Source organism: Aspergillus lentulus, assembly GCF_001445615.1.
Source record: "Aspergillus lentulus DNA, contig: Alt04, strain: IFM 54703, whole genome shotgun sequence".
NCBI classification, from domain to species: Eukaryota; Fungi; Ascomycota; class Eurotiomycetes; order Eurotiales; family Aspergillaceae; genus Aspergillus; species Aspergillus lentulus.
Window position 1 is genome coordinate 3,896,647 of NW_028322122.1, and position 14,744 is coordinate 3,911,390.

The following is a 14,744-nucleotide window of genomic DNA, read 5'->3' on the forward strand; positions in this document are numbered from 1 at the left end:
ACTGGTACGGAGCATTCTTTGCATCGTTAGACACGAATTTCAGGTTTGATGATCGGATAATAACCAAGCCATGTATATTTGTCTGCTAGCGCTGTTCTGCAATTTAATGATTGTCTTGAACCCTTGCCGAGCCTCTGTCACCTGCGAGTACGTCGACTTGTCATATGGGTGGGCAATTTGTAGTCTTTTACCATGGCTATCAACTCCTTCGAAGGGACTGGGGAACCCGTCCAGCTCCCGTCTGCTCCCTCTCATGCGCACACAGAAGATGAAGTTTCAGACTCGCTGGACGACGCATCAATACCAATTGCCGTCATTGGCATGGGATTCCGAGGGCCCGGAGATGCCACCAACGTTGAAGAGCTGTGGAAAATGATACTCGAAGGCCGGGAAGCATGGAGTCAGATACCTGAGTCGAGATGGAACAGTCATGCGTTTTATCACCCAGACCATGCGAGGCACGGCACTGTAAGTCACCATAACGGCCAAATGAGACATGTGATAACAGTATCTGCAGATCAATGTCCAAGGCGGCCACTTTCTGACAGAAGATGTATCTCTTTTCGATGCGCCCTTTTTCAACATGACGAGTGACGAGGCAGCGGTTTGTAGCCTTTCCACAGAGTATCTGTACAATTGGGTCCTATCAAGCTTATCATATCGCTTCTCAGGCGATGGATCCCCAGCAGCGGTTATTGCTCGAAGTGACCTTTGAAGGACTAGAGAACGGTCGGTTTCCTAGAGCATAGAGGTCATTGGATAGCACTCACACCTGCCAGCCGGTATACCTCTTCCCGAAGTCATGGGAAGCCAGACATCCTGCTTCGTCGGGTCTTTCAATGCGGATTACACTGATCTCCTCCTACGTGACCCCGATGCTATCCCCATGTATCAATGCACCAATGCTGGCCAGTCGCGTGCCATGATGGCCAATCGAGTGTCATACTTCTTCGACCTCAAGGGCCCCAGCGTCACAGTCGATACCGCTTGCTCGGGGAGTCTAGTCGCACTGCATTTGGCTTGTCAAACGTTGCGCACTGGGGATGCTGCGATGGCAATTGCTGCGGGAGTAAACGTGATTCTCAGCCATGAATTCATGTCCACAATGACCATGATGAAGTAGGTTCGCGTGTAACACTTGATTTGTCATTGCATTAAACAGTATCCAGGTTTCTGTCACCGGATGGACGCTGTCACACATTCGACGAGAAAGCCAACGGATATGCTCGTGGTGAAGGGATTGGGTGTCTGATCCTGAAGCCACTCAAAGACGCCATCAGAGATAAAGATCCTATCCGAGCTGTCATTAGGGGTTCTGGGTCGAATCAGGATGGCAGAACTCCCGGCATCACTCTCCCAAGTGGAGCGTCACAGGAGGCCTTGATTCGCCATGTTTACAGCATGGCAGGTCTTCATCCGCATGATACAGAATTCGTGGAAACACACGGCACAGGGACTCAAGCAGGAGATCCAATTGAGACAGGAGCGCTCGCGAGAGTGTTTTGCGCCAACAGGAATTCAAAGAAGCCACTGCGCATCGGGTCCATCAAAACAAACGTGGGGCATCTGGAGGGAACAAGCGGAGTCGCGGGCGTGATCAAGGCAGTGTTGATGCTCGAGAACCGCACTTTCCTCCCCAACCGCAACTTTACTTCCCTCAACCCACGCATCTTGCTAGACGAATGGAAGCTCAAGGCATGGTCTCCCATATTGTCCTCCATGATTGAATAGAATGATAATGATTACAGGTTCAACTCGATCCGGAACCATGGGAGAGCACAGGGCCTCATCGCGTGTCGGTAAACAGTTTCGGGTATGGGGGAAGCAACGCACACGTTATCCTGGAAGATACATATGGGTACTTACAATCGCACGGTTTACAAGCCCCTGTTGGCAAGCCTCGTACACCTTTCCTGAGGAAGGCCCCTGAGCAATCGCAAACTCCCAACGGCCGCCACAACGGATCTCCCATACGGACACGTCTCTTGATGCTCTCCGGTTTTGACGATCATTCCATCGCAAAGCAGATAGAAAATATAAGAGACTATCTCCGCGAAAGAGAATCAATAGCTGACGATCGCTTCATGAACAATTTGGCTTTCACATTGAATCAACGGCGTACTACCCTGATATGTCGAGCAGCGGTTACTGGTAACTCAGCTGCCAGTGTGACTAAAGCCTTGGAAGGTAGTATCAAGGTTAGAAAGGCTACACGAAAGCCAGTGGTTGGTTTTGTTTTCACTGGCCAGGGAGCTCAATGGTGCGGGATGGGACGGGAGTTGGTAGGAGCATATCCCGTTTTTCGCCAGTCAATGGAACGAATTGATGTACACTTGATTCAACTCGGGGCTCCATTTTCCGCCCTAGGTAAGAACGGAATCCGAGTCATTGAATCAAGGGTCATGGCCTGACTAGTAAAGAAGCCCGCTAATCATGCTGCAACAGGTGAGATTCTCGAGAATCAAGACGCATCACGGCTCAACCATCCTCTACACAGTCAAACAATCTGCACAGCACTTCAAATCGCACTTGTCGACCTTCTAAGCTCATGGGACATACAGCCAGATTCAGTTACTGGCCATTCCAGTGGCGAAATAGCCGCAGCGTACGCCATCGGAGCGTTAAGCATGAAGGACGCTATATCCGTTGCATACTATAGGGGTGCTGCAGCGAGCAAGCTATCGCACAACGAAGAAGTGAAAGGAGGGATGCTCGCTGCCGGAGTGTCGCCCGCCCAGATAGAACCGTTCCTGGATACATTAAAATCTGGGAAAGCCGTCGTGGCATGCATTAACAGCCCGGCCAGCGTTACTATCTCGGGAGACGTTGAAGCTATTGACGAGCTTGAGAAGGTATTAAAGGAGAAAGAATTCTTCTGCCGACGTCTGGTAGTGGACGTTGCATATCATTCCCACCACATGGAACTAGTTGGCGGAGAATATCTGGACCTGATATCGAACGTTCGACCACGTATTGGAAGCAAATCCAGAAAGTATCCTGCCTCCTTTTTCTCTTCGGTGACAGGAGCTGAGGTCAAACCCTCCGATCTGGGCTCTCAATATTGGACAAGGAATCTTCTCGGACAAGTCAGATTCGTTGACTCCGTCAGGGCGCTTTGTTTCGAAACCAGTACTCAGAAATCGATGTCTGCAGCCCCTAATAGCAGACGGGCCAGGCGGCCAAACGGTACACGCAAGGTCAACGTCGATGTCTTGCTGGAGGTTGGACCTCATGGAGCATTGTCGGGTCCAATCCGTCAAATTCTGAAACATGACAACAAACTGGATGCGGCCGGGATACATTATGCGAGCACTTTGACTCGTAAAGTTGATTCTGTCACTACGACATTAGAGGTTGCTGGAACCCTGGCCTGCCTGGGTTCTCAGGTCAACTTTTCCGCAATCAACGACCCGTTAGCTGAGACGCTAGATACGCAAGTCATGATCGATCTTCCTCCCTATGCATGGAACCACAGCAGATCATACTGGGCCGAGTCACGCATCAGCACAACATTCAGAAAGCGCAGGCACCCGCGAACAGATCTCCTGGGTGCTCTCGACAGAATGTCATGTCCGTTCGAGCCTCGCTGGAGAAACTTTGTGCGTATATCGGAGATCCCATGGCTGAAAGATCATAAAATACAGTCGAACATAGTTTATCCTGCAGCGGGGTACATTGCAATGGCCATTGAAGCTGCATCTCAACACATGCTGGAGCAAGAGGCCAACAGGGACATGTCAGCGTTTATTCTCCGTGATGTTGAAATAAGAGCCGCTTTGGTCATCCAGGAGAACTCTGCAGCTGAAGTCATGACGTCGCTACGAGCGTGTCAGGGTAGCACTGAAGACTCCGAGCGTCTCTACGAATTCAACGTCTATTCAGTGACCGCCGAGAATCGATGGACCGAGCATTGCCGTGGCCTAGTTGGCATTCATGACATGTCCCTGGATACCGAGTATGAGCTTGGTTCCCAGACGGCAGAAAGACCTTCCGACCTCAGTGTCATAGACATTTCGACGTTCTACGAAAATCTAGCAAGCATTGGCCTCGAATATGGTCCTTGCTTTGCGAATCTGACGCATGCTAATCGTGCTGACAACTTGTGCTTTGCTGAAGTTACTATCCCTGACACAGCAGCTGTCATGCCTGAGAATTTCCAGTACCCATACTTAATCCACCCCTGCACCCTTGACAGCGTATTTCATTCAATATTTGTTCAGACAAACATTGCGGACGATCCCGCTATCCCGGTTCATATAGATGAACTTTGCGTGTCTCGGTGTACAGAGCGTTCACCTGGTGCGAAAATGCAAATCGAGACGCATATTAACAAGAGGACGAGAAAGGGTATTGTCGCCTCAATTACAGTGATGAACAGCAATGATACTATTGCTATGTCGATTCAAGGATTGCGATGCATGAGCCTTGAGAGCAGCGTCCCGAAGCAGCCAGTCAACCCGACTGGCCGCCTCGGGTACATGCTTACTTGGAAAGCAGATCCGGATTTACTTTCAAGGCAAGACATTAGTACTATTTTCACTGAGAACAATCAGGACAGCGCAGAACACTCAAACAGAACTTCGTTGGAAAATTGCGCGTCCTACTATATTCGGAAAGCCATCCAGGATCTTAAATCCGTGGACAAGGAAGAATTGCATCCAGTCAGGAGACACCAGCTCGAATTCTTCGTCGACCGAACGCAAGAAAGTTGCTTATTTCCGTTATCAGAAATGAATACTGCCGATATCCATGCAGTGAGTGCTTCCGGACCGGAAGGAAGACTCCTCACTTCAATTGGCGAGCAACTCAGTGCAGTCTTGCAAGATTCTCGATTCTCGACCACTGATATGGATCCTTCAATATGGGAGGAGTACTGGGACGATATCCGCACAGGCCCGGCGTACGAGAAACTAGCTAGCTACCTCGAGCTAGTCGGCTATAAAAACCCAACGACCTCGATAATTGACGTGGAGGGTACATTTGGACAATCTTCACAAAGTCTTCTTGGACGGCTCCTGAGTAATAACGGGAACGGTCCCATATGCGGTGAATACACAATCGCTCATCAAGAACCATCGATCCCAAAACACTTCGCCCCCGTGCTTTCGAAGTGGAACCAATTTCTAAAAGTGAAGACATTGAATCTCAATCGGAGTCCAGAGATACAAAACTTTTCCAAATATGAATACGACGTCGTCCTTGCGCCTTTGGGGCTTTGTACGGTCCCATCGAAGTTGCAAGCTCTCAGGAATATTCACAACCTTCTGAAGCCACAAGGGCATTTAATTGTCGTGGATCCCATTGCTGGGCAGGAGGAACTAGTCGACTCTGTTATTTTTGCAAATTCTCCGGGATGCTGGTCCGAACGTCGATTTGGCTATACTCTCGAAGACTGGAATGTCGCGCTCTCAGCGGCTGGATTTGCCGAAGCAGATGATGCCAGCACCTCACGAAAAGGGCCATTCATGATCATCACTCGCCCGTTGCATGAGCAATCAATTCCCAAGCCAAGTATTCTAATCATATCAGAAAATGATGACAATGGTATAGACTTGTCCGCTCTGCAAGACCGTCTCAGCCCAGTGTCGTCCGATATCGAAATTGCAGATTTCACCCGTGCCAAGCCAGAAGGAAGGGTGTGCATCATTCTGAGTGCTCTCAGTCGTAACTTGATGGCGGAGCCTAGTCAGGAGGAACTAGAAGTATTGAAGAGTATCTTCCTGAAGGCATCTGGCGTCTTGTGGGTAACTCGAGGAGCGGCAATTTCCCCGGTGACGCCGGACGGTGCCCTGGCGGCAGGGTTTGTACGAACTTCGCGCTCTGAATCCGGAATTGAAAGAATCGTTGCATTGGACCTGGACGGACAGAATCCGCTCTCGAGTAATCGCGCTGCTGAACTTATATGTACCGTGGTGCGCGAGCGAATTCTAGTCAAAGGAAACGGTCAAAGCGATACAGAGTATGCTGAGCGAAACGGCGTGCTCCTCATTCCTCGAGTTGTCGAAAACCAGGCCTTTAACAGGTCCCTTGCGGCCTCGCATGAGACACAAACAACAAGCCTTGAAAAGTTCCACCAGGAGGGCAGATTCCTCAAAGCGACGATTCCCGATGCCTCCCTGGAAGATGAAGTGCTCTTTGTGGATGATTCTAGAATGAATGACCTGCCCGCGGACCATATCCGTGTTCAGAATTATGCGGTATGCATAGATAAACAAGTCTTAAACTCTCATCAAGACCAGGATACGCCTCAAGAGTTAGCGACGAGCTTCGGGGCTAGCGGGAATGTTCAAAGCGTCGGAGAAGCTGTCCATGATTTCGTCCGGGGTGACCGAGTGGCTTGCCTTGCGCAGGGACCAGTAGCCAACTACCAGCAAGAACAGGCCTCGGCGTTCCAAAAGTTGCCCGAAGCTTTATCTTTTGAAGCAGCAGCGGCCTTGCCTGCGGCTTATTGCACAGCACTATATGCTCTTCAGAACCTAGGGCGGGTTGCCTCATCAGACAGGGTTCTAGTATACGGAGCCTCAGGAACAGTCGGGCAAGCCCTAGCAGAACTTTGCCTCCATGTTGGGGCTGACGTGCTCTTTGTTGTCCGATCTGAGAAAGACAAGCATTCCCTTGTCAGCACAGTTGCAGTACCTGATGACCGAATTATCGTCGATGAAAATGGCGCACAGGCTAAAAAGCGTCTGAGAACGAAGCAGCATCAGCGTTTTGAGGTGGTGATCAATTTCGAAAGTTCGGACAACGAGATGCTGCAGCTCCTATGCAGGTTTGTCGGTACAGGCGGCAAATTCATACACCTTTACCACGAAAATCGCTGGACTCAGCGCAGATGGGCAATTCCACTGCTGGATAATGACATTTCCTTCGCAACACTGGACATCAATAAGCTCTTGAGGGACAAGCCAACGTTGCTGTATGAAACATGGGGCGATGTAATGCGCATGTTCCGAGCAGGACACGTCCGTGGCTGCAATGCCTTGGCAACGTACAGCATATCAGATATGCGAGACGCATTGAACAAATCGGAATGGGATGATCTGGATTCCATAGTAATTGCAGCTAAACCAGAGGACATTGTGAAGGTAAGCTCGGAGGGACTATATCCAGATCCTTGCTAACAAAAGAATAGGTCATCACACCGAAGCCGCAAGCTGCCCTACTCCGTGCAGATGCATCTTATATACTCGTTGGCGGCCTAGGAGGTATCGGGAGAGCCACAGCCATCTGGATGGCCGATAACGGGGCTCGAACGTTGATCTTCGTCAACAGAAGTGGGCTGGCGAGCCAGGCAGCGCAAGAAACAGCGCGAGATCTGAAGCAAAAAGGGGTTCGCGTCATCGTTCATGCTTGCGATATATCTGATAGCAAGCAAGTCGAGAAGATGGTGATTGAACTTAGACGGAACGCCCCTCCAATTCGAGGGGTAATTCAGTCTGCCATGGTCCTCCGGGTACGTTCATTCAATCTAGGAAGACTATATACCCTCTGGAAGCTGACGCGTCGATAGGATATCCATATCGAGAAAATGACTATCGAGGATTATCTCTGTGTGCTGCGCCCGAAATACTTCGGAACCTGGAACCTGCACCGCCATCTCCCAGACGAACTCGACTTCTTCGTCATGCTTTCTTCCATTAGCGGAGTCATCGGGAATGCCACCCAGGCTGCGTACGCCGCCGGCTCGACCTTCCTCGACGCATTCGCGGCATATCGTAATTCCCTCGGCCTCCCGGCTGTCTCACTAGACCTAGGCGTGATAACTGACGTAGGGTACTTGGCCGGAAACCGCGATCTAGCAGTCAAGATGGCCCAGCAAGGGTTCCACGGCACAGACACAGCGACACTGATGTCTCTGATTGCGGCCTCAATCAGAATGCCATTTAGCGAAGGCGGGACCACCCAGATCATTACGGGCTTGGGAGAATGGAAAGAGGGGCAGTCGCTCAGCAACTTTGACGCTCCCCTCTTCGCACATTTCCGTCGACAGTTTCAGCAGAAAACTGGAGAGGGCCGATCTGATGAGTTTATTGGCAAGTTACGGGAGAATCTTCGAAATGTCAATAACCTCGAAGAGGCTTCTGGTGTTATCTTCAGTGTTCTGAGCAGGAAGATCGCGGCCCATCTATCTGTTCCGATCGAGAGCATCGATGCCTCACGTCCAATTACGGAGTATGGGATTGACTCGCACATGGCAGTGGAGTTGAGGAACTGGATCGCGAAGACGATGGAGAGCACGGTGCCGATTTTGGATATTCTGGCGAGTAGTACGTTGTTGGATCTGGCAGGTAAGATTTCATCCAAGTCTAGATTGGTTCAAGTGGAAGAATAGTGATAGTGGGGATTTCTTTAAGCAACGATATTCCTAATCTAAGCAAGTCTATTATTTGGAATCTTGGTATATAACAAGAGATCTCAACAACCCAAGAGGTGTCTAGGGAGCACATGAGGCGAGTAAAAAGGGAGATAGAAAGCGAAACAGTCGCTGGTCTGACGACACGAGGCCGCCAAACCCAAGTAGTAGGCTGGAAAATACCAGAACCCTGGCCGTTACGAGTAAGACCATAGTGAGGAAACCCCAAAGAACAATCACTCCGCCTTCTTGGAAGCCTTGGTCCGCAGCTTCATCAGCGCGTACACCAGAGCATACGAACTGAGGACGAAAATGCAAACAATGGCAGTATCCCGCCAGCCGTAGTAGTAATCCTTCAAGTTGATAGTATAGAGATAGTCGCTTCCATACCGATACTGGCAAACGCGGCAGCCAGATGTCGCGTCGGGATTGACAAGATTCGCCCGGGACCCGAACCCGTGCAGATACGTCGACAGGTAATCCGCACAAGTTGTGCCATTCGGCGTATCGAAGACTGCGAACTCCCCGTCCTTGCATTTAACGTCTGTGTCGAACACAGAGAAGACCAGCATGCTGCCCATGAGGTAGTTGAAGGGGTTGAGCCAGTAGATCCAGTACCGCCAGAAAGCCTGGATCTGGGCGTAGGGGACGAGAACACCGCAGAAGGAGACCAGAGTACCGAGGATGAGGGGGTTGGTTAGGGCGGCGAAGGTTGCGTTGGGGGCGTAGGCGGCGATGAATTGACCGATTCCCTGCGGCATGTTAGATAATCAGATAAGGGGTTGTGGGAGGAGGGGGACGAACAGTATAGAGGAATTCGTAGCAGAGCATGACGAAGAACATTGCGCCGGCCTTGTCGGAATCGCTGGGGAATCCGACGGTGTAGTACCAGCAGACGAAGTATAGGACAGCGCACACGCAGAGGTAAGGGAACTCGGAGACGATCAGGGCGGTGACGAATGCTACCCAGGAGTACATCTTCGACTTCTTCTCTCTTGCGTCGTAGATGTCGCGGCGTTCGATGAACAGAGGCTGAAGCTGGTTGATGACACCGGGGGCGACGAAGATGAAGTTGAAGATGGTGAAGAGTTTGAGTTGCATATCCGCCACGCCATCGCCGATCATCCAGAATGAGAAGCCGTTGAATAAGGCTGAGCCGATGTGCAGCGCGATCTTGTTCATGATGTAGTCGCAGTTTCTGTACAGCGAGGTCGACATTCTCTGTGTGACGATCTTTGTTTGTTCCCAGAGCGGCATGGCGAATTCATAGCCGTCGTCGACGGTGCCGGGAGGCTTGGAGGCTGCTTCACTGATTATACTGTCTAGTTCCCGAGAGGCATTGGTGTGCTCCGGGGACTCGAGCCAGACCTGGTTCCAATCGCGTCCCTGAGACAAGTGACCGGAGACAACGTCAATCATATGCTCAGCAGGATTGACATTGGCAGGGCATGGAGCGCCATATCGAGCGAAATAGTCCTTGACGGTTTGGGCGTTGTCGCCAATGTCACCAAAGTAGACCATCTTGCCGCCTTTGGCCAAAAGCAGCAGGGTATCGAATTCAGCGAATAACTGGGCAGAGGGCTGATGAATGGTCACAAGAACCGCCTGACCTACATCGGCGAGCTTCCGTAAGAAACGGACAGTGTTAAAGGCGGATTGGCCATCGAGGCCAGACGTAGGTTCATCCAGGAAAATTAGAATGCTCGGCTTTGAGACAAGCTCCACGCCAATGGTGACTCGCTTGCGCTGCTCGACGCTCAACCCTGCACCCACACGACCAATAAGAGTGTGCTCAAGATCATGCAACTCGAGAAGATCGATGATGACGTCCACGTATCTCAATTTCTCCTCTCTTGGAATATGGCGTGGTTGACGAAGCAAGGCCGAGAACTCCAGGGCCTCCCGAACAGTAGCGAATGGTTCGTGCACGTCGAGCTGCTCACAGTAGCCCGCGGATCTTTGGAAAGAAACAGGCAACGGCCGTCCGTCAACCATGATCGATCCTCGAATGGTACCGTCGGTTTTACGCTGAGCCAGAACATCCAAAAGCGTGGTTTTGCCGGCACCGGAGGATCCCATCAAAGCACCCAACATGCCGGGCTTGACCCAACCATAGACATTGTCCAGCAGAACACGATCACCCGACGGAGTCTTGACGGTATACGTAAGATCCTTCCATGTAAAGACCGACGTGTTCCGAACCAGATGCTGATCGACACCGCCCTGGGCTTCAGAGTCGGTGCTGGTGCCTTTGTGGCCAGACTTCTCATTGACCTGTGCTTCCTCGTCCTTGCGAGCCACAGCGTGGTGTTTCGCCATCGTTTCACGGGGAATCAGTAGCGTGTTACCGGCTTCCGCGGCGGACTTCCAACGTGATGTAGCGAAGATGGTCGCTGCGACGAAGAGCGCCCACCAGGCCCAGAGAATACCAAAGTTCCTCCAGACATGCGAGTAAGAGTAGGTCAGGGAAGCCAAGTATTGGTCACCAGTCACATAGGTCATTCCCTGAACCGCACCACTTACACCAGCGCAAGACTGGAACGCGGTATCCTCATAGCCAGGTCCGAACGGTACCAGGTTATTGCCAATGCATGGAATGATCTTGTTGTGGAACTCGATGGAGAGCAACGCGTCAAAGGCATATGCCATCGGATTAATCCAATATATCCAGATGAACCATGGGTGCATCGCATGGTAAGGTTCCAGATAGCCGCAGTACATGATTAAAGCGCTAATCAAGAAGCCGGAGACTTTTGAGGCTCCGTCAAAGGTAGAGAAAAGCGCTCCGATGGCACGGAACAGCGCGGTCATGACCTACACAGCGCATCTGTCAGCACATAGTGTATTCCAGCGAAGTGGATGTCAATCAAGAAAAACTTACCATAGTAGAGACAAAAATGATAACCCAGTAAGAGAAAAAGGCCCCTGCTGACGTGGTAAGGCCAACCATGAAGTAGACGACGATCGCAAAGATACTGATCTGGAACAGAAGAACCGGGATATCGGCAGCAACTTGTGCAATGCAGAACGCGGCCGGATGGAAGAAAGCGAAATACTTGTGTTTGATCAGGACTGGTCGGCCGCTGAAGGAATCCGTAACCTCTGACATGGCGAGGAGACTGTTGTATAGCAACGAGAAGAACAGAGCACCTGACTTGATGAATAAACCACCTGAGTTGTCCGGAGCATTATAAAAGAGAGAACCAGCGACGAGGGCTTGGATCAGAGTAGAAATTTGCTTGATGGCGAATGTCGCCTTATCAGTCCAAATGATCTGGTACTGACGGACAATGCATGCTTTGACCTGTTGCAGAAAGTCGACTGTGAACGGGCTGTTCTTCGACAACCGTTTAGCTTTCTCATCAACAACTCCAAGTTTGAATTCTTCAGTCCGCTCCCGAGTCGACTCAGTATCAGGGTAGTCATATTCAATCGCCATCTGGGCTCGGATGGGCGACTTCTCGTAAGCGGCCAGAACCTCATCCGCGTTGCGCGGGAAGCGATTTTCATATCCGGGTCGGATTTTGCGCTCGGTCGGGACAGTAACACCAGTCAGAAAGTCTGCCACATTCGATCCCTCACGGCAAACGAAGCCTAGCTCCTCCATGAAAGGCCGTGCCTGTGACATTGGGCCATAGTAAATTTGCCTGCCCTCATCGAGAACCAGAACTTTATCGAAAAGGTCATAGATGCCATTTCCTGCTTGATAGAGTGTAACGATCGATGACAATCCAAAAACGTCTGTCATCGCACGGACAGCTTTTGCCCACTCAAGAGCAGTGCTAGCGTCCAGACCCCGAGTACTGTTATCCCAGCAGAAAACGGAGCCACGAGTCGCGAGACATTCGATGATGGACACACGTTTCCGCTCACCACCACTGACGCCTCTCACGTACTCATTGCCGACTTTCGTATCCGCAGTATGAGAGATGCCCATGGACTTGAGCAAGAATTCCCGGGTTTCCTGACGAAAAGCTTCCTGCGAAGCGACGCCCTCGGGAAGATTGAAGGGAACTTTTAGTCGGGTTGCAAAATCCATGGTCTGTCCAACAGTCAAGGTAGGGAAGAACAGTTCCTCCTCGGTGTTCATAACAATTTGACCCCGGTATTTGGAGGCCTCCTCGGGAGTAAGCGATCCGAAACGAACGTCGCCCCGAATCGCCTTGTAGCCGAGTCGATGGTTAGAAAGCATCCTGAGCAGGGTCGTACAGCCGGAACCAGGACGACCCAGAACAAGGAGCATCTCTCCCGGTTTGACGCAGCCATGGCTTTCGTGGAGAATAGTCCGCAAAGGGGCCTTGTTACGAGATTCTCGAATATGCTGAGGAATGTTGAATTGGGACAAAACGTTCTCGTTGATGGCGGCATCTGCGCTGACGACTTCCACACTCAAATTCTTCCAGGTTACGCCCAGTTCGCGACGTCTGAGACCGGACGCTACATTCCGGTCATGCTGTTTCTTGAGATCGGGCATCAAGCTCCAGTCCTCGGCGTGAGAGGTGCCAGAGGTGTCTTGAAGAGGAGTAGGCGACTGATCGGTCTCATCGAGAGCAGTGTTCGTGCTGTCTGTATCGTCTCGCCTGTCGAAGAGCGCTCTTGGCTCCATAAACGGTGGGTGGCCTTGGTCCTCCATGGCTCAGTAGGCACCAACTTCAGCGGCCAGAAGGGCAAAAATATTCCCACTCGAGATTGGAGATAGGTCCAGGGTGTCTCAGGAGCCATCGAAGGTATATATGAGCTTGCCATTTTGCAAGGTGATTCAGCCGAGTGGGTCAGCGGTCTAAACAGACCCGGGCCCCGAGTCTCACAGCATCATAAAAAATACAAGACCCTAGGCTGTGCTCGCCAATCATTATGGTGGATGCCATTGTGATCAATAATCAATGGTAAGCAGCTCTTTGTTACAGGAGGTTCTCCCCAGGGTGACCCAGTTGTCATAATGCCGAATCCGAGTCCGAAGTTCCGAATGAACCTCCATGGGTGAAAAATCAGGGAACACCCTTATCATATCGACCGATCCTGCAAAGTTAGGCCGGACCATGTGCAAGACAAAGGTGTCGCTGTCTTCTCCTACCCGCCAGTTTGATTTGTTTCAGACAAGACCGGCGGCTTTGAGTGGGTCGGTGTCGGCGTCGGCGCCCCCCTTAGGCCGGCTTACTCTGAACCTTCCGCTGAGTCAGCCACTACAAACCAATCATTTCGTGTTTTATTCTCGCCAAGGGCTCGGCGGAATCATCCTGCTTCCGCTGATTCAGCGGCTGCGGACCAATCTGTTATCAATCTTTACCCGCTCATGGATTTCTTTCAGTTGACTCATGTTTTCTAGAACACCTCCGTTCTAGACCATAGATACACTGATGGTACATGAGCAATACTGCCAGAGGATTGTCTAATCCAGCCGAGATTAAGTTCTTGATTACAGATCATCGACGGTTCTAATCCAATGAGTTCCTACAGTTCTGATCCTCCAGCGGAGATCTCGGAAGTTGTTCACATGGAGATAAGAAAATCTATTGGGTGGGTCTAGCCACTAACCATTGTGTATCTGGATACACATGGCATCCATGTATCTCTGCAAATCTTCTCCGTCGAGTATCCACCATGTAACTAGTCCATGCAACATGTGTCAGCCTGCATTTGCCTGTTGCATTGCCTTTTGACTAGGCAGAATCCTCGTGGTCTTATTAACAACCCAACTATTCACTATCACAGGAAGATACCAATATACCCATATCTATGTAAAGCGCAGAGAGTCATGATAGGGTTACTGATCTTCTCAGTAGGCAGCAGCTGTTAAGTGTATTTCAGAGTTTTCAAAGATTAACTTTTGTTATATTACTCATGAATCACAATTTGCTCTAATATGCTCATTCATTCTCTTCAAGGTACTGTTGCTGACAGCTTCGGGCAACCTCGCCTGAAAGGTCTACGACGGCCAGTTCGATATACAATACAGTCATCAGAACTTTTGTCTCCTCACTGTTCATCAAGTTCTACCTGCATTGATGGGTTTTATCAAATTCAAGAGCAGTCATATACTAATTCAGTTTCCCTGTGGTTGAGTACCATCAAAGATATATATTTGACCATACCTGCTGAGACGCATGCTTTCTAGGCAATCCAAATGCTGCCTCTCTAAGTCTTCTCATATTTTCTGAATTAGTCAACTCATAGCCCCGAATCAACCTTTATTGTATAGCAGATATATACTTATTGGTAATCCTATTGTACGGTGCCTTCTATAGAAGCTTTGTGAGGTCATTGAAGGGCAATATTTATCCTTAAATGGCGAGGCAATAAGAACATAGAAAAGTAGAGATTTCAGATGGACAGTGACCTCGAGCAACTACTGTTATTGTTTCAGGATGTGAATCCCTCTGGACTTCCCATG

The 14,744-nt window shown here is 50.4% G+C and overlaps 2 protein-coding genes across 2 annotated transcripts; one reads left to right on the forward strand and one right to left on the reverse strand.

Annotated features, from left to right (window-relative positions):
* Positions 1-192: 192 nt before the first annotated feature.
* ALT_2549 (putative polyketide synthase) lies at positions 193-8,332 on the forward strand (the record flags this gene model as incomplete). The annotated part of the gene is made up of 9 exons (XM_033562172.2): positions 193-468; positions 518-604; positions 672-729; positions 780-1,119; positions 1,170-1,712; positions 1,808-2,367; positions 2,446-7,085; positions 7,133-7,453; positions 7,511-8,332. 9 exons carry the CDS (start codon positions 193-195, stop codon positions 8,330-8,332), a joined length of 7,647 nt encoding a protein of 2,548 aa, XP_033418063.2.
* Positions 8,333-8,589: 257 nt separating this feature from the next.
* Positions 8,590-12,986, reverse strand: ALT_2550 (putative ABC multidrug transporter; the record flags this gene model as incomplete). Its single annotated transcript, XM_033562173.2, has 3 exons — positions 8,590-9,105; positions 9,158-11,167; positions 11,235-12,986. The coding sequence occupies 3 exons, from the start codon at positions 12,984-12,986 to the stop codon at positions 8,590-8,592; spliced, it is 4,278 nt and encodes a 1,425-aa protein (XP_033418064.2).
* Between the last annotated feature and the right edge of the window lie 1,758 nt (positions 12,987-14,744).